Genomic DNA, 25,127 nt, shown 5'->3' with positions numbered 1-25,127 from the left:
TAAAAGATGCAGACATCCTTGATCATTTACACACAAATGAAAAACAGTTTTTGAATATGACACCTATGATACACCTTCCCAACCCAAGAAGCTCAATTTCAAGATAAGCCTGTTTAAACTCAAAAGTTTGCTCCATCAGTTAAAAAGGAAGAATTTAATTAAAACCTAATAAAACCTTTGGCTTTCAATTAGCTATCATTGAAATCATTCTCTTGTTACCCCCAAGTTCCCTTGCAAAATTGTTTTGGTAAGGGAAAGGAGACAATGTAGGTACAAAAATTGCACTTCTTTGAACCTTAAGAGTTGTTTGGATGAAAAAAATGTGTGCAATTTGTTCTGAACATCCAAGTGGCTAATAACTTCCCTAAAGAATTCATAAGTATATTTAATACTGCAAAGTTTTCGGTCCGTTAACCTGGACCTTCATCAGTGCAATTACCTGACAATTGCACTGATGAAGGCCCAGGTTAACGGACCAAAAGCTTTGCAGTATTAAATATACTTATGAGGTGTACCCACAAGCTAAATTACTTATCATGTTGTTTCATCTTGTTTTGAAAAATTTTTTGTCTAGGATGAGTGTCCCAGTTTTATGTGTTAATACCTTATTACAAATGCTACATATATTTCTGTATACCTATAAATTATGTTACCTTAAGAAATATGGTTTGACATATAATTTGAAAAGGTTTTCTTCTATAAAATACTCTACATCTTGTGCCTACAAGAAAGACCAGGAATTAAGACTTGAATGTTTAAACTAGCTAACAACAGACCACAATTGTTAGAAAAATGCTGCTAAAACACACAATTTGGGATTAGGCAATGGAAACCAGGTTTGATAATGACAGATGGAATGTAGTTTTTGTTGGAGAATGTCATTCATTTATGATCTAAGAGTAAAAAATGTGGGCATCTTATTATAGCCCCTCAAAAGCAACGTGGTGCAATAAACTATACATTCAATAGAGTATCCATATTTTCATGTCTAGCATCCATGCTTTCTGTTGAGTCTAGTATGGTTTGTTTTTACATCATTATTTTCTCCTGTTGATGATACACATAATTTTTCTCCAAAAAAATGCTGCATCTACTTGAGTAATTATAAATCTGTAATAAATCATCTCCCCTTGCCTGGGTAGGTAAAAGAGCCTGGCTTGCAACGTTGGCCTGGTTTGACAATGTAAGGTTGAATTTTTAACAGTTACGTAACCTGCAAGGTCTAATGAATGATGACAAAAACTGATTGTTAGAAATTTTGGATATATATTATTATATATTTATATATATATATATATATTATATTATATACACACATATATTATATATATATATTATATATTATATATATAAACACAAACATTACTACTACGCACAAATCCAAGATTATTGTATTATATATATATATATATATATATATATATATATATATATATATATATATTATATATTATATTTAATGTTTTCATTACAATTTTTGAATGAATAAGTTGCTACTTCAAGTTTCATGCAACAAGCAATCATCAGGCAACATACTAATTACGGTTAAGGTTTCACGTGTTACTACTCCCGATGTATTTGCTAACGCGTGTTCGTTTAAACTGTCCAGCGTGGAATTTGCGCGCGTGCACACATTTTGTGAATAGTTCACTTTTTTTGTTTAAGTTAGACTTACAATAACAATTACGTAGTATTTGCAATTTCTCCTCTAAACATAAGTTACACGATTTTCCTCCAGCCTTGATTGAATTTGCTAGGGAAACGATAGACCACTTAATATTGTATTGTTTTTCATTTTGTTTCAATTTCCAAACATGCTTAGATAGTTCTGTTTGTTTTTCGTATCTAATGTCGTTGAATGACCTCTTGTGATTTCTGTATCTCTCTTTAAATGTTGTCGCTGTCATACCATGCAATGTATGTTTTCGTTTCCTTCGAGTCTTCGGCTTCCACCTGGCCTTGGCCTTATAAACTAGATTTTTTGTCAAGCACATCTTATTTAGCGGGCACTCGTTCATGTTCCTGCTGTTACATAGGTTTTCATTTTTGTTGCCGTTGTCGGGTTGTTGGGAATGATATTCTTTGAGCACGCGTTTATTGTGCTTTGATATGACACTTTTTATATTATCCATACAGCTATAGCTAACTTTGAAAGTGTTCCTGTTTAATATTTTATGGAGGGGTGACGATTTGGGAAAATGTTTGTCAATTAACTTCAAGAATTCCCGAGCGACATTGGTTTGTACGGTCTTACTGTAGGGCGGGTTAAACCAAATGACTTTTCTGGATCTTTTGCGCTGCATGGGATTGGCTTTCTGTTGAGGATTTGGTTTCTTGGGTTGAAAAATGGAGTTTAGAGGCGTAGTTACTGTGCTTCAGGGAGTCGTTGTAAACGGGAGCAACAGATTCAAAGATTTGCTTGTTCGACGAGAGTATACTGCAATTCTGCGGCTGATGGCCTCTGGGAGTTGTTTCGTGATTGACGGTGGATGGTTTGATTCTTTGTGGATGTAGAGTGGATCGTTGTTGGGTTTTCGGTAAGGTTTATAGGATTCATTAGTGAGATTGAGCGTAACATCAAGAAAATTAACAATTTTGTAGTTCACTTCAGCGGTGATCTTCAGCCCCAATTCTTGGAATGCAGCATACAAATCTTTTCTTGCTTTATCTGCGAGTCTACACTTGAACCTTTTATCAAAGCCGTCATCTCTATACAAACCGATGTTATTGCTGTCAAATCTTTTGCTGAGATTGTTTAGTGCGTATAAACCAACAAGTTCACAAATTTCTGCACCATCAAAGCTTCCCATGGTCACGTCGAACATTGAGTGACTGTTTCGTTTTATCCACGGTTTTGAGGAATTGAATAAAACAGATTTGCGAGCGTGTTTGATAATCGAGATATGTTCGTCAGTAATGTTAACGATTGTTTTAGCCCAAGCAATGGCTTCATCAAGGAGTTCTTCGCTAATGGAAGGGTAGTAGTCAACGATATCAAAGGAAACGAAATTGTATTCTGTTTTGTGATCGATTTTTTTGAACCAGTTAATTACGGATTGGGAGTTTTTCCATTGATTTACTTTAATGGTTGATCGGATTTCATGATTGATAGTGTCTAGAATTATTTTGCTGACTTTTCCGAGCTCGCTTTTTGTTGGATTTATTAATCGGCATTTGGGGTTCGATTCAAAATTTTCTTTATGGTCTTTCAGGGTAATATAGGCTTCCGTTTCAGCCATAACGTCAACTCGGTTGCTATAACTTAGAGGAAATTTCTTACTGTTGATATCATTTGTTATCTCGCTGTGTGATAGTTTATAGGATTTTGTTATATTCTCACTTAACAGCTTATTATATTCGGTGGGTGAAATTTCATATATATTCTTTGTTTTGTCTGCGAATACATATACGTTTTTTGAGGATTTGATGTTTCTTAGATCTTTTTCTATCGTATTGAGGAATAGGATATTGAATGAGTATTTTTCATTTTTCTCCATTTTTGATGAAGCCATTGCTTGGGCTAAAACAATCGTTAACATTACTGACGAACATATCTCGATTATCATAGACGCTCGCAAATCTGTTTTATTCAATTCCTCAAAATCGTGGATAAAACGAAACAGTCACTCAATGTTCGACGTGACCATGGGAAGCTTTGATGGTGCAGAAATTTGTGAACTTGTTGGTTTATACGCATTAAACAATCTCAGCAAAAGATTTGGAAGCAATAACATCGGTTTGTATAGAGATGACGGCCTGGCTTTGATAAAAGGTTCAAGCCTAAGACTCGCAGATAAAGCAAGAAAAGATTTGTATGCTGCATTCCGAGAGTTGGGACTGAAGTGAACTTCAAAATTGTTAATTTTCTTGATGTTACGCTCAATCTCACTAATGAATCCTATAAACCTTACCGAAAACCCAACAACGATCCACTCTACATCCACAAAGAATCAAACCATCCACTGTCAATCACGAAACAACTCCCAGAGGCCATCAGCCGCAGAATTGCAGTATACTCTCGTCGAACAAGCAAATCTTTGAATCTGTTGCTCCCGTTTACAACGACTCCCTGAAGCACAGTAATTACACCTCTAAACTCCATTTTTCAACCCAAGAAACCAAATCCTCAACCGAAAGCCAATCCCAGCGCAAAAGATCCAGAAAAGTCATTTGATTTAACCCGCCGTACAGTAAGACCGTACAAACCAATGTCGCTCGAGAATTCTTGAAGTTAATTGACAAACATTTTCCCAAATCGTCACCCCTCCATAAAATATTAAAGAGGAACACTGTCAAAGTTAGCTATAGCTGTATGAATAATATCAAAAGTGTCATATCAAAGCACAATAAACGCGTGCTCAAAGAATATCATTCCCAACAACCCGACAACGGCAACAAAAATGAAAACCTATGTAACAGCAGGAACATGAACGAGTGCCGGCTAAATAAGATGTGCTTGACAAAAAATCTAGTTTATAAGGCCAAGGCCAGGTGGAAGCCGAAGACTCGAAGGAAACGAAAACATACATTGGTATGACAGCGACAACATTTAAAGAGAGATACAGAAATCAGAAGAGGTCATTCAACGACATTATAGATACGAAAAACAAACGGAACTATATAAGCATGTTTGGAAATTGAAACAAAATGAAAAACAATACAATATTAAGTGGTCTATCGTTTCCCTAGCAAATTCAATCAAGGCTGGAGGAAAATCGTGTAACTTATGTTTAGAGGAGAAATTGCAAATACTACGTAATTCTACGTAAACAAAAAAAGTGAACTTTTCACAAAATGTGTGCACGCGCGCAATTGTAAACTTTCCCGTGCAGGATTGTCTCATCTGGCACGCCTGCTTACCCATAAAATTGCGTGTTTCATTGTAATTATTATACATAGGGCTAGGCACGTACCGGTTTAAAATATTTCAAAGCTTCAACCCCGAGGCGGTGCGGATCGAGCGCCGTGCGAGGGTACTAACTCCGCCCGGAGATTAGGAATTACACTCAGGTATGTGACAGAACATAGCGGAATCCAAAGTTGCCCAAATTTTACGTCATGGACCATGGACGTTGGGCATTCAATGGTCATGGTACTTGCATGCATGTGCTAAATTTGAACGATTAAAGACTGGTAATCAATTTCCTGCAGCAATTTAGCTGTCATTTTGCACTATTTTTTTTAAATGTTTCGTCGTAAACATAACCAGAAATTCAGGACATTAATTGCCATAAAAGTTCATTATAATGCCAGGGTTTCGCAATCAAAGATGGCTGCCTGGTTATTATAGAGTTATATAAGGCACGAGACAAAATTTGAAATTAAAGCAACTTATTTCTGTCTTACATATTGCAGTTGTGGAGCTTGATTTAAGACGGGCAGAAACTCAGTACTGCATGTTATGACAATTATTTCATATTTTTTTATTACCTTTAACAGGTTCTCCAATAATGTCAGTTCAGCAACTAACCATTATAAATACTTGCAATTATAATGGTTAGTTGCTGTGATGATCTGTTAAAGGTAATATAAAAATATGAAAAAATTGTCATAACAGTCTGCCCGTCTTAAATCAAGCTCCACAACTGCAATATGTATATATATATATTATATATATATTATATATATATATATTATATATATATATATATATTATATATTTATATATTATATATATATAATATATATATTATATATTATATATAATATATATATATATATATATATATATATATATATATATATATATATATAATATTATTTCCTGCTCATAACAAACTGAGTAAAATTCCAAACCGGTGTATCTGTAATCTGAATCTAAATCATGTTGAAATCAGTTTCTGCCAGGCGCTTCCTTTGTCAAAACAATCCCAAGCACCCCCGCGCGCTTGATTTTTCTTAACTGAACTCTATATAATAGCTGAATGCAACGTTATATGTTTTTCCACTATAGCGCCAGGGTATGAGGCGGGATCTAAACTATCACCCTGACTATTAACGAAAGCGTGTAGTTAACCATTTGCAGTTCAAAGTTCCCAATGGCAACGGGTCCGAAAATAATAACAATGTACAACCACGAATATTCTGCTTTTAAAAACAACTATGAATAATGATAGTATAGGATATCAAATTCTTATTAGCATTTAATACGCCGGCGAGCATGAATTTGACGACTTCATGTTAACGTAGTTTGTATATTTGCTCTCCCATTCTGACATTCTTCATGAAATTTTTATTTCTGGGGGGAGGGCTTCAGCCCCCCTACCCCCCCTTTCCGCCCCCCCTACCCCCTTTTCCGCCGCCCCTGCGGCCGAGTTTACGAGCGATTTTTGTCAGCTAGGCTGTTTTAAAAAGATTATAAACGTGATAATACGTGATTTTTTATTTCGAAAACAAGAATCCATAGATAATAAAATTGTCTTTTATTGGAATTTCTATACACAAGTTGGCACTAAGTTGAGCGCAAAAATGCGTACAATATGATGACAGAGTACCCCCCCGGTCTGTACCCCCAACAACCGGAAAATATAAGTTAAACATGAAGTTAATGACGTAAAAACCTCAAAAACATAATTATTTGTTTAATAAATCACAAAATTATTAGTTGTTTCGTTCTCGTGCAATTAGCTCGCGGATTCGTTGACGTTTGACGGCTTGTTGCCAAGCATATAACTCTAAGGCATGTACATGCAGGTGGAGATGTACAGCTATGTCGTTAAAATCATTTCGCAAAACATCATAGATTACAAAATCCTGCAATGGAACATTTCTCCTATATTAATCATATATCCTGTACTAATCAACAATCTCCTGTATTAACCATTCTAACACATCAGTTCGTTGAACCTGTCGTCGCAGACGCATCATTTATTTGTGGAAAATACAATTTAGTTATTTGATCACCATTTGCAAGATTAAATCCCTGGCTATGCGCACTTTATCAAATAACTCGATAATGACTGAATAATATCAAATCATGTTATATGCTTTCTAGTATATACCTTTCTGGTAAGTCATATAAACACTTTTATACACGGCCGGTTGTAAGTTTACCACAGATAAGTGAGATATAACAATCATTATATAATCATGTAGCTAATATGCCAAATGTATGCATTGCCAGTCCTGAGTGTTTTCTCAAAAGGAATAAATATTCGTATCGTTTTAGCTGATGCGTGTGGACTACCGCGAGGAATTTGGATACGTGACAGGTTTGAGCACGAAACTAACAAACTTGCTTTAGCCGGAAGGCCTCTTAAGTAAATAACTTGAATGCGACCTTCCGTTTCGAAATCAATATACTTACGTCAGTGAACACACACCACAAATTTGAACGCGTATCAGTGATGCAAAATGCAAATTTATTCAAGGTCAATCCCATTGAACGAACAGTCTTAAGGCCCGTTCATACGTTCCAACTTTGTCGGATTATACAGATTCGAGTTATACCTAGCCGACACGCTTAGTAGGAATTACCTGCATTCCGAGGAAAAGAACCAAATCGACAAGAATGAAACAGATCCTGATATTGGGGTATCTATTGAGGAAGTGAATCAGTTGTTTGCGAATGAAGATACTATCAACGTTTACCGACAAGCAATCAATGAAGACGAAACTTTGCAGGCGTTGAAGAAGATTGTACAGTCTGGGTGGCCAGAAACGAAAGTCAGCCTACCAGAAGCAATTACCCCATATTTCCATTTCAGGGATGAGCTCGTGATCGAAAGTGGATTCATTCTACGTGGTGATCGTTTAATTATACCTAAATCGTTGAGAAAAGTGTTATTGGAGAGTCTACATGCCAGTCATCAAGGGATTCAATCAACCTTGAGAAGAGCTAGAGAAATTGTATATTGGCCCAACATGAATTCAGAGATTAAGGATTACATAAGCAAGTGTGATCTATGCTGCAGTATGGGGCCAAAGCAATTGAAGGAGACACTCATTTGCCACGATGTTCCTGAGCGACCTTGGGCGAAGATTGCTACTGATTTGTTTCAGTTCGAGAGCAAGGACTACATGATAACAGTCGATTATTTTTCAAATTTTTTTGAGATAGATCGGCTGCCTAACACAAGTGCCCGTACCGTTATCGGAAAGATAAAAGCCCATGTTAGCAGATATGGCATTCCTGATGAGGTAGTGAGTGATCAAGGTCCACAGTTTACTTCTCAAGAATTTCAGGAATTCGTTTCTAACTATGGCATCAGACATGTCATGTCCAGCCCGCATTTTCACCAGTCAAATGGGAAAGCTGAAGCGGCAGTCAAGCAAGCGAAGAGAGCATTGAGAGTGGCCAAGTTAACAGGGCGGGATCCCAGATCTCAGAAACACCCCACAAGAAGATTTTCACACGAGTCCAGCGCAACGGTTGATGAGTAGACGGACAAAGACCCTTTTGCCGACCTCAGAAAATCTATTAAAGCCAACAATGGTGCAAAACACTAGGGCTAGCAGAGACAGGCGTCAAGACAGACAGAAGAGGGTTTATAACAGAGGAGCCCGAAACCTTCCTACGTTAGAGAAAGGAGATCAGGTGTGGCTGCAACCGGTCAAGATAGGAGAAAAGCAGTGGAAAAGAGCAACAGTTTTAAATGAAGTTGGTATTAGATCTTACGAGGTAGAAACGGAAGATGAGAGGGTAATGATTCGTAATCGACGACACTTAAAGGAAGCGAAGCAATGTGCCAAGGAAGGCGGAAATGAAGCTACACCGGCTGTTCCAGAAGCTACACCGGCTGTCAAATTGTCAGAGGTAGAAACGCCATCTACTGTTGAGACGGATGAGGGACATACACGCACACGAAGCGGACGAGTGGTGCGAGCACCAAGTTATCTGAGAGATTATCATTGTACTTGAGGAAGAAAACTTATTACTGAACTGTCATTCAAGAAACTAAACTTTTTAAAAAAAAAAAAAAATTAGGTCATAATTAATTGTTTCTCTGAGGAGGGAAGATGTTGCGACATTAGTATAAGTAGGTGACAATTATGCATGAGTATTTGGACTTCCGTTTACGTATGTATAAATAAGAGGACTGTAGGCGTTTTAGGTTTTTTTAACTTAGACTTTGTGAAATACACTTAGGAAAAACTTTATACAAATTCTGAAATATAAATTGAACCAAACCGAAACAGGAACCTCTACTTAAAATGTGTGTGCCAACTTCATCGCCAGCAACGATGTAACGATGGCTTTGTTCTAATTTTCATTGTTTTACAGCATTAATTACTGTAATGTTTTACTTTAAACAAACCATTCGCCTTTGGGATGCCTATGCTAAGATATACTATTGAAAGACACCCTTGAATTGGAATGCCATCAGTACTGGCCTGCTCTTGATTATACTTGTGCATAATTTGCAAACACGGAAATTCGATAACGCAATGAATCCCAATCTCAAAACCAGAGCCCGCGATCCATCGGGGGAAAGAGTCGCGAGCCGATGGATCGCGGGCTCTGGCTTCGAGATTGAATGAATCCGGAAATATACGTGTGGACGCACTGTTACCGCGCGCGACCATTTGAAAACGATGACATTTATGGGTGAAATTTGATATCCATGCACATGCTCAAAGCACGTAGTGAATTATAGAACCTAAACGATTATATATATCGAAACTGGAAAAATTTCTTGCACTTTTCCTTTATTGAATTGACTATCATTAACCAAACCATTATGACTATAATAAAAAAAACGTGCTACTCTAAGACCGCTTATTTGCAAAGCCAGTGGCCAGAAATTTCTATAAAATACTTGAAGTAAACCGCGTTTACTATAATTGATAAGTCGGTAATCAAAAGCAAAATTTTTGCGGATACAAACGAATATGGATATGTGACATGTCTGCATGAGAACACAATAATAATATAACAATTAACACTTATTTACTGCGACCGAAGGAAACATTATGTTTTGTGGACCCGAGACCTGTCGATATTTCACGAGGCGAAGCCGAGTGAAATATCGACGGTCGAGGGTCCACTAAACATAATGTTTTCTGAGGTCGCAGTAAATAAGTTTTTTATTATATACCACTTGTCAAAGAAAAACTAAACAACGAAGTAAACAACGAAATGTCGCTAGTATTGCTGGCAAATCTTTCCATTCTAGTTTTTAACAGTTGTCAAAAACAAACGCTGCGAAGGACGAAGGTCAACTTAGCCCAATGTCAACTAAAGGTCAGATGTCCACGAGTGCAGCACGTGATTAAAGTTGTTATTTCCCATGAAATAATGCATTGTTTCCCCCTGCTGGGGGTCGCGCGGGCGACATCAAAATTTCGTCACTCTCACGTGATTCGCTCTCGACCAATGAAACGCTACGAACACCAAACTTTGACAAGTGGTATATAATAAACTCAGTTATTCTTGCCAGAGGGCCACTTACGTAAACAACTTGAACGTCCTTCCAATACCTACGTCATTGAACACACGTACAGCGCAAATTCAGTTAAAGAGTCAAAGGGCGCTTTCCTTTATACGGAAAAAACGGCCAGACCGGTCCTGTTGTATTTCGGTACAGACAGATTACTGTGGCCAGTTGTTCGAAAGCCGTTTAGCTTAAACGGTGGATATATGTTCAAAATGGAAAACAAAATTATCTCTTTATTGGACAAATGAGCTGAAATATTTTGAAGTAAATAGCTTATAATTTTCAACAGAAGTACATATTTAATGCATAAAATACAGGTTCAGTCATTCACAAGAAGAGTGAGAGTATTTTCAAATTTTGGCTTACCAGCCGCGTTGAAGCTAAACGCCTTTCGAACAACCGCCCCCTGGTATTTTGGAGTGTTTCAAGAACTCTGCATTCAAGTATATCGTTATTTACATCTGCCGGGAAATGGAGTTTCACCGCTATATTCTAAACGAAATACTCTATTCGAATGTAAAATATGACCGGTCTGGCCAAGTCAGTCATTTGAAAGCTCAGCCTTAAATAAAATCTTATCTACGAGACCACGTATTGGGATTTCTTAGATGTAACCTCTAGCTAGAGAACAGTATATTCGCGGTATAGCAAAACGTATATCTATCAGAGGACGCGCGCGCTTTCCTTCATAGACATAGGAAAAAAAATGGCTTTCAGTAGAGATATATTACTGGTATTTTAGAGTGTTTCAAGAGCCCTGCTTTTGACTATATTGTAATTACATCTGCTTTTCACGGAAAAGGCACTTTAACTGCTATATTCCTAAACCAAATACATACTTCAATTTTCAATTTAAATATTGACCGGTTTGACCATGTTGACGGCTTAAAGGGAAGCGTACTTGTTCTTCACTAATGCAAAGTCAGTCATACTATGTGACCTACCTATTGGGATTCCTGGCGTGGCCGTACGTGTTATGCGATACAGTTTTCCTTACAACTCACATGCAATACAATTCTACTTTTGAGACATGAAACGTAGTAGCTAAACTGAAAAAGAGTCTTCGAAATATATAGGAATACATCAGTGGAGTTCAATACAAATTCCGTAGTGGTTTCCCATTCTCAGGATATTAAATAAATCGTTGTTGTTTTCAAGAGGAATTTTAATAAACACAAGTTTCGTAGTGACCGAAATGAATTTTGCCAAAATATTGCACTGCATGTGTGATACGGCCTTAATTATAGCACGTTGCCATGTTTCTGCCCACATTCGTGGGTGAATAATATCGGTAGCATGCTGTAGAATTACTACATAACTGATAAAACTTTTGCCACGCAATTTCCTACACGGTGTGATCTATTGAAAATGAAAACATTCTGACAGTTTACGAGCGCCAAAGTTTCAAACCTCTAATCAAACGCCGCTTAACACTGTATATAGTCATGCCCAGAAGCAATTTCCAGGTCCGATTCCATGTGAAACACTAAAAGGAGGGTGACCAGAAGTCGCCTCTTCATCAGGGACGTACCGAACGAGGGATGTGTGGGTGACATAGCTTAAAGATTGTGGGCAAATTTATATAGGATTGCAGCCCAGTAATCGGGTATTTGAACAAAAGCAGTCGGCAATTTTTAGTGTATTAAGTCGGGTCATGGTTACCACGCATGCTGATCAGATTACCTCAAATTTCGCATATTTCTGAACACGAAGTCATTCTTTTAGAACCACAGTCAACGATGGAATTTTCTCCACAACGATTTGGGCCCTAGTAAGACATGTAAACGGTGCAAACGGTGCGCAATACCTTTCCGGCCGTGCCCTAAAGAGTTGGCATTTCCGCTCTGCACAATTTTAACTGCGGAATTTCGTAAGAGTCGTGAATTCAGCGTGCTTGATGACGTTAACCCTTTGTGTCCCTGCCATCATGCACAAAGTGCGAGAAGGTCAATACTTCGCCCTTAAACGAAAGCGATACTATTTAAAGAATCTGGTTTCGTTAATCTTGCTCATAAAACATTCATCTTGTTGTTGAGTTAGATAAAGAAGACTTTAAACCAGGTAAGATGAACTTCTTATTACACATTTCATTTTATGCATGTACTGCATGTCTCTTTAGGTGTTTCAATGCAGAAATTTCATACAGTTTTTAACGACATTCGCCATACAATTTCTTTTCCCATTTTTAGGATATTAAATAAATCGTTGTTGTTTTCAGCAGGAATTTTATTAAAAGCAATCATGAAAGCAGGTGACATATGAAGATTACCATCCAACTATTTCAAACTATCAGTCATTTTATATCACTTAAAATGTGAGTCAAGTCCGTATGTAAAAGAGACGTGTAATATACTATATTCGGTTTACTGCGTTTCTAAATGAACGTATCTTAGGGCGTATGTGGAGAAAGATTGTAAACATGCGAGATTTGGGCATTTTTTTTGAGGGGGCCCTCCACTGTTATGCGCAGAACGGATGCGTATAGAACGGACTTGACTTTCACTTTAAACTTTATTACTGATTTCAATAATTGAGAGTTTTTTTCAAGACTTTGATATTCTTAACCTTTTTAAGAGCACTTTACCCGGTATAGTTTGCTCAATGTAGACTCCATAAATTTCCTAATCCAATCTGATGCACATCACGTGACAGTTAAATTAATGATGATTTTCTCATTCCTAGATACGTGTTTCTTTGTTGCAATAATCGTTGTTTACTTGATGTCAAGTCCCGTGTATTCCAAATACAGAGGTAAATAAAACAAGCAATAAATTACAGCAATAATGAACACAAAGAGTCATTGCATGCTTATAATGGACCTGAGTGGACATGTTGGTCTACGACCTTTAGCTCAGTAATAACTGAAAAACCTTAGGTTCTCCTACACCTTTACGTTATTCAGTTCTAAATTAGGTCATATTTCAAGACATCCAGAACTTTATCATGTCATGTAAAATGATATGCCTGGATTCGATTTTTATTTAAAAACGGTAGTCATTCATTAAAAATAATTTTCAAGGGGCCGTTTGCATGCAAAGTAAATCGCCTAATCTTTCATCTTAGAGAATAAGCTGAAGAGGTGTGGTGTTCCTTGTCAAAAAATAGAGCTCCCACAAGTATGTGGATCAGATCTCAATACCTACCCCAATTATTGCATATTGGAAGAGACTGCTTGTCAGTTTGAAGAAAACATCACAATTTTACACGAAGGACCTTGCGGTAAGTAAAAATAATGACTGTGACAGGAAGTTGGATAACAGTTTGACAGCTCTAGGATTTTGATTCAGAGTATTGCATTTGTGGGTGATTAAAATTACATCGTTTCACCTGAGCCTTTCTTACTTTGACAAAATTCAGTAGAAAATCCATGGCCTTTGGGAATTAATTTCATTCGGTAACTAATCTTTAGTAAATCGTAAACTTACAGTTTGACTTTATAACCTGTATTCCCCATGCACAAAACTAGTTTCATTGAGAGCAGCCATGAAACTGAACCGAAAGACATGAAGGAAACAAAGAGATATATAGATATATATCCTTTAGCAAACTCCTCCAACTCAACGCGACGAAATTTGATATAATAGAGAGGTAACGTTAAGATACCACGGTTCCGGTGTACGGGTACGGGTGAATTACACGTACCCGTTACCGGTAAGACGGGTACGGTTTGCAACTTAAGAATTTTCTTAAATTTCGGGTAAGAACAACACCGGGTAAGAACTGACTATAAAAGTAAATATGTATTATACATTTCCATTGTAAGTCCTACTTAACTTTTATATATATATATATATATATATAACTATAGTATTTCGTGTGTTTGTTTTGAAAATCAAAAATATCAAGATGGCGTTCATAAATTATATTTGCAAACCATTTTTGAGAAGCCTGAACAATATGAACAATATGAACACTATATTAATACGTAAAATGTATTTTAAACGTGGTAAAGACACTCACCCGCTTCTCCATTTTTCCTTTATTAAAAAAACTTTGACCACTTTGTCTTTGTAGTCACCCGTTCGTTGTTTACATGTAGACCGTCGTTTACAACGGGAAAACGGGTAGATATTACGGGTAAATATGCTGACATCAGCGAAAAATGGAAAACAAAATGGCGCTACCCGTACCCGTACACCGGAACCGGGGTATCTTAACCTCTCTAATCACGCAATTATCCGGCGAGTTTTCTCGATCAATTAGAGCCGCTGCAATTTACAATCACGAATAATCACCTTTGTACTTCATACTAAGGGGTTGTTTACATGAGCCCGGTTACCCGAGATTCAACGAAGCGTGAGAGGACTTTGAGGTATTGAAATAAGTCCTTATGACACCAAACAAGCACATGCTATCGTGGTGCATGGTGATTGTACGACTGGTTCATGTTATCTGCTCATTTCAATACCTCAAAATCATCTCACGCTTCGCTGAATCTCGGGTAACCGGGCTCATGTAAACAGCCCCTAAGGGTCTGTTTATGACACCAAACAAGCACATGCTATTGTTGTGGTGATTATACGACTGCCATGCAGGATCATGTTATCTGCTCAGTTCAATACCTCAAAATCATCTCACGCTTCGTTGGATCTCGGGTAACCGGGCACATGTAAACAGCCCCTAAAATATAATATGATACTAGATGAAGTGTGTCAAATCATAAATTTTGAATTTAATGCAGAAAAGAAGTGTCGGGCTGGTTGCTTTAGGATTTACGATCCTCAATGTGGTACAGATGGCAAGACATATGGTAATCCGTGCGAGTTAAGAACTGCTGGGCTATGTGAAAGTGATGGGAAAATTAGACTGGCCCATCATGGAGAGTGTAGTACGTATATTGCTCCTTAATATCAGATTCTCTTAGCAATATACATGTATATACGTAGAACTAAAATACACATGTCGCAGGAATGCACAATACGGACTGATCCGAAGATACAATAAGATATTTGGACAATATATGATATCCTGATATATGGCATCATACGCTTCAATCAAACGTTAACTATGGAGGATCATACTCATATATTCTGTTATGCCAGACTGATTTCCATTAACAGTTAAATTATTTTCAAAAGAAATTAGGCAGAGTACATGAATACGCCATTATATCCTCTTTCCCCTGATAATTTATATATCAATTTTATAGATGAATTTAAATATTGTTAGATTTAAGGAGACTGAAGCTTAAATTAAACCGCATGTAGAAGATTTTAACTTTTCATGCAGAGGGATTAGGCCCGACGTAATTAGTATAGGGACCGGAGTAAAATCGATTTCGATTCGCCCCACCCCCATGCATAGGCACTATTTACTCCCTTTGTTTTGGTATTGTATCATATGTCTATCTTCAGCCTAGGTTATACTACAGGGTGAGTCAAAAAAAACTGACACCTTTGAAATTTAAATTAGCTGCGAACTTATGGCTGGAATATGACAATCCCATGTACAATCAACAAAAACGATTTGATAAAACTGTTCTTTTGTATTTACAGAGCTTAGAATGCATTTTAACTCCCAATGGGAACAAACTTTATGTTTTAGGTTAATTAATATGATATGCTTCGTATACCTATGAAATATTTTAAGCAACTGCTGTCACATTAAAGCCGCTATGCGACTAATTTGAATTTCAAAGGTGTCCGTTTTTTTTACTCACCCTGTATGTCGCATATTGTTCTCTTTCGAATGCAATCCAAACAATAGATAATGAGATAATAAACCTTATTAAGCTTCATTATCATCTCATTCTCTATTTTGTCAAAATTGCATTCGACGCGACCAAAATGCGTCGTATTACATGGGCCTTCATTATCCCTCTAAAGCCCCTTGGGGCAAACTGCCCATATTTCTGAAGAACCCGGTCGAAAATCGTCGAGCGATTTACGTGCGATCATTCTTGCATGATACAAAAATCCGGTTCGACAGACTATATCTCAGCTAGAATATTGAACGCGGTCCTACATACGTATACTACGCAACGGCTTAAAGTGTTATATGATATTGCAAAATAAATGTATATATGCTTTATATCTTGATTATAACTTAAAATGATGGCCTGAAATATTCATAATACTTTCATCTTAGAACCGAAACGGCTCCCCCAAGTATGTGGATCAGATCGCAATACATATCCTAATTATTGCCTATTGAAAGAAACTGCATGTGCGTTTGGAGAGAACATCATGATTGTACACGAAGGAACCTGCAGTAAGTAAAATAAATCACTTTGACTAGAGGTTGGACAATAGTTTGATGGCTCAAGTAATTTGGTTCAGAGAATTGTATTTAGCGGTGAAGATACCTGTGATTAAATTATCTTGTGTGCCTACAGCCTTTGTCATTTTCACAAAATGAAAAAACCATGGTTATTCGTGGACCGTGGACCATGGACATTTTAGTAATGAATATTTAGAAACACGTTACTCTAGTAACGGGTATTTACAACCATCTTTAAACCATTGAATTCAGCCAGCCGTAATTTTCGTCCACGCGAGAACCACACGGTTGTGTGGCGGACGAAAGTCTCTGGTGATATTTAGTATTGTGGAGGTCCTACTTTTCAGCGATCACATTTAGCTTATACCATCGTGTCTCTTATCTAACCTTGCGCAAACTACACCAATGATAACCCCAGTCTTTGTGCGTGAGTTAGACCCTGTAAATATACTATCATGCTTCTTTATGCTCTTTGGAATAGACTTTGACGGCAGAGTTTCGTTACAACATCGTGTAAACGAGGTTAAAACGCCAAAATATTCTCAATTAATTGTAGAGCCAAAGTGTTCGGCAGTGTGCACAAGGGAATACAATCCTGTAACTGGTTCAGACGGCAAGACATATGGTAACCCGTGTGTGTTCAAATACGCCCAATGTAAAAGTGACGGGAAAATTAATTTGGCGAGTCATAAATAGTAAGATATCTCTGAATTTTAGATATTTCGACATGTCCATCACCGATGTTTGTGGCAATATGTTCGATGTTCTCGAAAATATTCGTCACTTCTGCTTAAACTCTCGACAATATTCATCACTTCTGCTTAAACTCCAGAAAAAACTTTATCCCAAACTATAGTTGCGGCCAACAAAGAAGATTTTACAGTGTACTTTTGTTTCCATGCACTTGCCATGTAATGAATTTTTTAATATGTTTATGTCATACTATTCACTATTTTATAGGCCTAGAAGGGAATAACGAACGAAGAGATACTGTCATCCATAGTGTAGCGTGTTTGTTGTTCCAATAACTGCCAGTCAGTAAATTCTTTTCAAAATATCAACGATAATACTGTAAGAATGTCTTCTGTATATTGTGTCATAACCTCTCAATTATTTTTGCAAATAAATGTTTCAGTCCTTAACATTTGTTCTGTTTTCACATTTTGGGCTCTTTGTTCATGCCTCAATTGAAGTCTTGCATTAAGGCCTATGCCATGTCGCCCGCGTTTTATTGTTTCATTGCGTTTCATTGTTTTGCCTTTTGTCCTCCTTTATGCTTTTCTCGCATAATCATTTCAAGTCATCATGGGAAAGTTTAAAAAATGAAGCTCATAGGAACACCTCCAACGAATCTCCAGAACGAGCAGAATTTTAGTCTCCAAAGAAACGAATTAAATGATTGCGCAAGTTTGCATTCAGGAGCGAGAAAATCGAGCGAGATCAGTGTTTATTTAATTCAATGAGTGAGAAAAATCATCTTAGATTGACTCTTGACTAAGACTCTTTAACTACATTTTGAATGGTTAAACCCCAGTTAACTGAGAAATGCTGTCCTTAACTGCAGTTTATCAAAGCTATAACTATAGTGTTTTATACAACTTCCGCCATTTTGCTTTTTCTTTGGTTTTGCTACACACCGTATAATTATGAGCTGATATACGGTGGGTAGCTCGACCAATCAGATTGCGGAATAGTTCTTACACAGTGAGTAGCTATATTATAAATTATCATAATTGTAGCCTGACCGCGGGACGATATTATGCTGATTTGCTATATTCAGATTCGGAAACGGCAGGAAAACGCTGGAAAAGCCGGTAGTAGGGTCATTAACGAAAATTAGTTATGCATGATTAGTTTTGCAGTCTGTTTGGCACAGTACTTGAACGCAAGCTATAATATAGGTATTTGAAAAATTTACACAGAAATATACAGAAATTGAGCACGACATGGTAGTTTCAATAATTTTTTAGTATTTGCTTGCAAACCTTTCCATCTTTATGTATTATTGAGTATTGTACTTTTTTGTGTATTTGCCAACCATTAATGCGGCAATAAGTTAAAACGCCTAGCAATGATGTGGTACCTCTCATATTATAATAGAGCAAGACGACCTATACTGTTAGTATGTGTTAGTCTAACAGCGGTCAAACGAGAAGTTCTATATAAGCAAATACTCATTTGAATTCATTGCCTTTAACGACAGAAATATCTGTCAAGAATAATATATCTTTAATATACGAGTTTGGATCTATTGTGTTTAATTAAAATTTAGCTGCATGTCTTTGTGTGCATGTTATGATTGTTTTCTGACAGACGCAGATTCGGTGGGTATGGGATTCTTTGCCGACAATCACGTGCAGAGATAGCGACAACATAACATAAGCGTGATAACATAAATATAAGGAACTCGGGAGATCCAAAAGACACTGACATTGTACGCAACAAGTTCTAATTATTTTTGACGAGAACCAGCATGCATGCATACGTCTCATTTGCAATTATTATACATCTAACCAATCACAATAAAGAACTTTTGTTTTCTTTATTTACATATGAACTGAATGCACCATCGCATACGTCTTTCGCATGCCAACAATCAACTATTTACACGTAGCAAATCTCAAGCTGTATATCACATATCTCATATTATATCTTTCCTTCAAAAATTATGGATGGTGTTAAAGAATATATAATATCCAAGAGATTTAGCATCTTATCCTACATATGTGTGGTCAATGGTCATCCATTTCCACTGTGGAGTGATATTTACTGCAATTACAACGTCTCTCAGACTTAGCGAGATGGAAAGGTTCAATTAGTTAACATGCACAACTTAACGTTAACGTACGAATACTCAGTTATGCTAATAGTAATTGGGCCGCCAAGCACTAATCTACATATGTGAACAAACTTTGTGATTTGTCATTCATAACAATAAAGGACAATGAAGTATGGAAATTGACCTTGCCCATTTTCTATACTCACGCAAATACTATTCATGCATAATACGTTTTAAATCATATCAACCGCGGTTATGGCAGACGATTTACATGTGATTGCAATCACTCTGCAGTGTTTAGCAAATGTAGGTAACATTTTATTCTCCGTGCATACACCTGTGTTGAGTGCAGGCAACGAATTGGTAGAAGAAAGCTATGTCACGTCGAGTGAGGAGAGAGACCATAGACTGTTAACCGCGAGTCTATTACTTGAAAGCTTTTTCAGATTACTATTCCTGACGTCAGTATGCTCTCAAGCAAACATCCCAAGAGTACGTATGGGAAGAGTATTGTTTCCGGATTTTGTGCGTTCGGCGTTCAGTGGTCGCAATGTCTTTAATGAACTACGGCGATGTGAGCCATTTTCAATTCCCAGAGGTGCTTATCTATTGCGCTTTAGAGCTGTATTAATGTTTTGCATATTTAAGTGGTTGCTTTTTTTTGGGACACCCTGTATGTTTGAAAAATTCATGATTTGTCGTTTCGACCAATAGGCAAGCGAGCTGATGCCAGTTTAAACGCGTATAACGTTGAGTTAATGAGGCTGTTCGTACGCTTTCGTTCAGTTGTGCATGTTAACTATTAGTTAACATGCACCGAAGGACTTATAACCTCATTAACGAACGAAACTTACGTTAAGATCATTGTTCCCTATTGGCTGGGACTGCCAAATTCGTTCGTTACCGTAAAATGCCAGGCCCTCATCGGTTGAACGTTTAGTGTCAGGTATGATATATTCATAATCGAAAATAAGTTTGCAGTTCTGTTTTGCATAAGTTCTTTCAACGCAAGTTGAATGCTTAAAATATATTCTAATCTTAAAACGCCTTTATGCCTAGTTTACACTTGTCTGGGATTCCCTTTGGGCTTTGTCCTCAGACAAGGTTGACCGCTGGTGTGCAAAATGCTTTTCTGAGACTATCGGAAAGTAATACGATGGATCCTCGATTCTTAGGAGCCAGTGTGATCCAGGCCTTACACTGATCGATCATTGTATATAGCTTATGCGTGTGCGTTCAAGTTCGTTTGACGTTATGTAGACCCTAGGGTTCGCTCGACTTCGTGGATTACCCTGCGTCCTCTCATTGAGGGCATGCAGTAAGACTTTTAGTTCTATACTAGAAGTTCGTCTATTCTCGCGGCTTGGTAATTTCGACTAAATAAATGTTTGTTTGTAAAAGACTGCTTTATATTTCCATATTTATTGTGCTGAGAGAGCATGTCCCAAAGGACTAATAGTCTTGATTTATCTTATGACATGAAAATTTACACCGGCGTTGCGTGCGAGTTATAATTGTTTTCTAACATTTCACAATGTTGTGCTTGTTTCGCGACCATCATATAAAAATTAATAGTGTCAGGTGCAGGTATATTGGATGCTTTTTCGACAATCCTATGCTACAAAATTTATGGAAAATACCGAAAGTATAACGAATTTTGAAAACATTGCAATCGACTATTTACTTTTAACGAGCGTCGACGTGCTTACGTGCGTACGTCGTCTCATTTGCGATTATTATACGTCTGGCCGGTCGCGGTTGGGGCTTTTACGTTCGTACGTTTGCGTGGCTGAGTATGACGTCGCTTACGGTCTTCGGTGCGTGTTGGCTATTGTGCTGTTGGCGCAAGATATGCAACTCACAAAAGTTATGTCGAGAAAACGTGTTTTCAAGCTACGATAACGAGTACAACTCTCCCGTGAAATTCTCCGCCTTCGTTCTGTTCAATTTTGGTTCTGTTGTTGTTGTGAGTGTCGTTTATTCGCTTGCTGTTGGCAATCGTATCGAAGATGCAGTAAAACTCTCAAGTAGACGTGATGAACCTCAAACAGTCGGCAAGAGAGTGAACAATAAACAAGGTAGAAATACCTTTTATGTTTTCAATTTCTATTTATTCCACCTTGTAGCTCGTTCAATGCTCTGTATCTTATTCACAATCCTTCAGCATACTGTATTATATCCGAGTGGTTATGATTCTCAATTCAGTTGTGTTTAATTTATCGCGAATTGAGATCAGTCGATCCCAACATGACTCCAGCAAATAATGGAAGTGCCAACTTATCTAGTGTAAAATGTACGAACTCGGCTGCCAAGGATAAACAGTTTTGGTTGACAATCGTGTCTGTTTGTAATGGCATTTTTGCTGTAACTGCATTAGCAGAAGTTGTTTATCTACTGAAGAAGCGATTTTTCCGTCTCACCCCTCAATCGTCTACATGGTCTTGTGATTTGCGATTTATTAATGAACATTTTCTTCAAAAGCGATACGTACCTAACAGTTGTGACATTTACAAGCAAAAGGTCATGAAGTTTTTTCTTCAGACATAAATTACGGTTCAAATAATACAAGCTTAGATATGATGTTTATCGATGTTGTTATCCACTCGGGGCAAGCACCACTTAAATTTTCGAAAGATATGACTAGGCATGAAATCTATGATGTTTATATGAAAGTTCCTGAAAAGTCGATACATCTGAGACAGATTAAAGATCTGTTTTATGCAAACAAAGATACTAACTATAATATCCCTTCCACCATCTTGGTGATTGGACGTCCTGGGATCGGAAAAACTGTTTTGACCAGGAAAATTATGTACGATTGGGCAAAAGATGATGATAAAATTTATCACAATAGGGTCGCTTTCTACTTTAAATTCCGAGAATTCAATTTCCCTGAGATGGAAGTCATAACGATTAAAAAATTTCTACAGTTTGGAACCGAACTAAATGAAGATGAGTTTGAAGGTGTTTTTGAAAAAATTTGGGAAAATCCACAAAATGCCATTTTCATTTTTGATGGCTTGGATGAATTTGGCGCCGCTGTAAAAAACATTCAGTATGTCCTAGCTCAGTCGCAGAAGTATTCTAGCAATGATGTTTCTTGCCAAATGTCAGCAATGTCTCTTTTTGTCAAAATCTTGTCGGGCGATATGTTACCAGGAGCAACAGTTTTGGTGACCAGCAGGCCAATTGTTAATGATGTTTTGTGCAAACTTCATTTTGGAAGAACTGTTGAAATTATCGGCTTCACATCTGATAAAATAGAGCAGTATGTAAAACAGTTCTGCGCTAATCATAACAGGTGTGATCTAGAAGCAACAATGCTGAGTCATATCAAATCATCTTCTGAAGTGAAGAATTTATGCTACATTCCAGTGAATTGTTTTATTGTTTGTGTTACTCTGTTCAAATGTCTCATTGACTCAGAGGGTGATACTGGTGCTCTACCAACTACTTTGACTGAACTGCACCAGTTGGCCTTAGTGTACTTTAATACGCATCATGACCGAAATCAAAGCAAAGAAGTTTTAAAGCAACTTCAACAGTTGGCTTTCAATGGTATGAAAAATGATGAACTGATTTTCAGTGGCGAACTAGTCGATGAGAAAATGAAAGATTCAGGATTACTAAACTTTTTACCTAATCCAATTTTTCAAATTCAAATACAAGTTTGCTTTATTCATTTAACTATACAAGAATTTCTCGTAGCGAAGCATATAGTGGAAACAAAAACACCTGAAGATATAAAAGAATTTATATCTTCGCAATTCAAGCATGGCAGATGGCATCTAGTGCTTCAATTTCTTGCTGGATTATTGGCAGTGAAAATTAGAACATCTGATGACTCTCATGAATATAGAAGCTGTATGTGGTCGTTCAAGAAATATCTTGAGATTCAAGGCACTAGGTGCGAAATTCGACCAAATCATATTTTGGTGATGAAATGTTTGAGAGAAGCGCAGAATGAAAATATTGCCAGAGAAATTGCGACATCTATTTTGAAAGATGTGACTGAGATATCATGTCCCTACCATGAAGCATCATTGCTTTCTTCGAGCGATGTAACAGCAGTTGTGTTTCTTTGCAAGCATATGAAGATTTTAAATAGTTTAGATGTGAAGTATTTATCCAGTTTGGATTGTTCGTTGGAATTGTTGAAATTACTCCAAGGAAGATGCATGAAATCACTCAACATTGTTGGTTGTCATCTTGGTGACTTGGGTCTAGAGCGTCTTGGTGCATTATTGAAATCTGGATGTCTGGTGAATCATGAGTATTCCATAAGTCACCACGTTGAATCTTGGACGAAACACTATTACTGCTGCTGGTATAGCTGGTGTTTTAGATAATCAGATTTATAATCAGTTGACAGATCTTGACCTTAGCTAAAATCCTATTCGTGATGATGGTGTTCGTATTCTATCTATCTCAATGCAAGAAAGGCGGTTGAACCTTGAAACCTTAAATCTTGCCTCCTGTTCTCTGACTATTGAGAGCGTACCTTGGCTCGTGAAATTTCTGAGAAATTAACATTGTGGACTAAGAACCTTGAAGCTCAGTAGCAATGATATAAAAAATGAAGGTTTATTTGTCTTGTGCAATGTTCTTGGAAATGAAATATGCAACCTAACTGAGTTGACTCTTTCCAGCTGTTCTCTAACTGAAAAATGCATGTCTGCGTTGTGCCGCGCTCTTGATGAAGAACATCGTGGATTAAAAACATTAAACCTTAGTAGCAATGATATTAAGGATGAAGGTTTAGACATCTTGTGCAATGTTATTGGAAAGGAAACATGTAACCTAACAGAGTTGCATCTTTCCGGCTGTTTTTTAACGAGAAACTGTATGTCCACGTTGATCCACGCTCTTCATGAAGAACATTGCACGCTAGAAGTATTGAACCTTGGATTCAACGATTTAGGTGATGAAAGTGTACGTGAATTGTGCGATGTTCTTCAGACAAGAACATGACTGTCATCTTACAAGGCTGACGATTTCCGGTTGTTCTTTAACAGACAAATGTGTTCCGATCTTGTGCAAAGCTCTCGGAGATGAGGGATGTAAGCTCACTCATTTGGATGTAAGTAACAATGGATTCAAGGATAAACATTTACCATTACTTGCAAGCACTCTTGGACTTCGAAGTTGTTGTCTTCGTCGTTTGAATATTGGGAGAAATAAGATCACTGAAGAAGGTGTGAGGTTGCTTAAAGAGACCTTAGGAACACGTTTAGACATCGTGGTTTAATGTTAAGCTGGGATGCACCAGTATCTCTATGGAACCCCTCAATTCCATCTTCCACAAGTCCATCAAACAGTGCACCCCACCCTTTCGATCTCGAATACGATCCTGGAAGCGCACCAGGTCTTGCACAATTTCAGACTAAGACAGCCCGTGATCCCCTTCTCCACAGTTCACATTAGCAACAGCAAATTCCAGCAGAGGTAAGAAGAAGATCACCAAAGATTTCTCCTAAAAGACTAACGCATCATCATCCCCACCTAATTACGCCCTGTAATGAAGGAAATAATCCACCGGAGTCACAACGAAAGAGCCAGATGCCAAATCCGTGCTCAACAACCTATATATTGGCTAGGTATAAATCCGAATCCACGACATGGTCTCCCGCTGCTCGCAATGCCTGACGCAACCAGCAAAATAAAGACACTCATTCAACACAATGTACCGAAAGAACCCTGGACGAAAGTAGCATCAGACGTGTTTATTCTGCACAGACATCACTATGCAGTGG

General features: G+C 37.4%; 2 protein-coding genes across 2 annotated transcripts; both read left to right on the top strand.

Moving 5' to 3' along the window:
- Positions 1-3,645: 3,645 nt before the first annotated feature.
- LOC114532998 (uncharacterized protein K02A2.6-like) lies at positions 3,646-8,382 on the top strand. The gene is made up of 2 exons (XM_028554574.1): positions 3,646-3,842; positions 7,437-8,382. Exons 1-2 carry the CDS (start codon positions 3,646-3,648, stop codon positions 8,380-8,382), a joined length of 1,143 nt encoding a protein of 380 aa, XP_028410375.1.
- Positions 8,383-21,621: 13,239 nt separating this feature from the next.
- On the top strand, positions 21,622-24,622 carry LOC114532997 (NACHT, LRR and PYD domains-containing protein 3-like). Its single transcript, XM_028554573.1, has 5 exons — positions 21,622-21,721; positions 21,916-22,338; positions 22,489-23,701; positions 24,024-24,295; positions 24,390-24,622. Exons 1-5 carry the CDS (start codon positions 21,622-21,624, stop codon positions 24,620-24,622), a joined length of 2,241 nt encoding a protein of 746 aa, XP_028410374.1.
- Positions 24,623-25,127: the final 505 nt, after the last annotated feature.

The sequence above is a fragment of the Dendronephthya gigantea genome, unplaced genomic scaffold (assembly GCF_004324835.1).
Source record: "Dendronephthya gigantea isolate DGI-Jeju-01 unplaced genomic scaffold, DenGig_1.0 000083F, whole genome shotgun sequence".
Taxonomy (NCBI): domain Eukaryota; kingdom Metazoa; phylum Cnidaria; class Anthozoa; order Malacalcyonacea; family Nephtheidae; genus Dendronephthya; species Dendronephthya gigantea.
The sequence above is the reverse complement of the archived record's forward strand: the minus strand, read 5'-3'. Positions and strand labels throughout refer to the sequence as shown.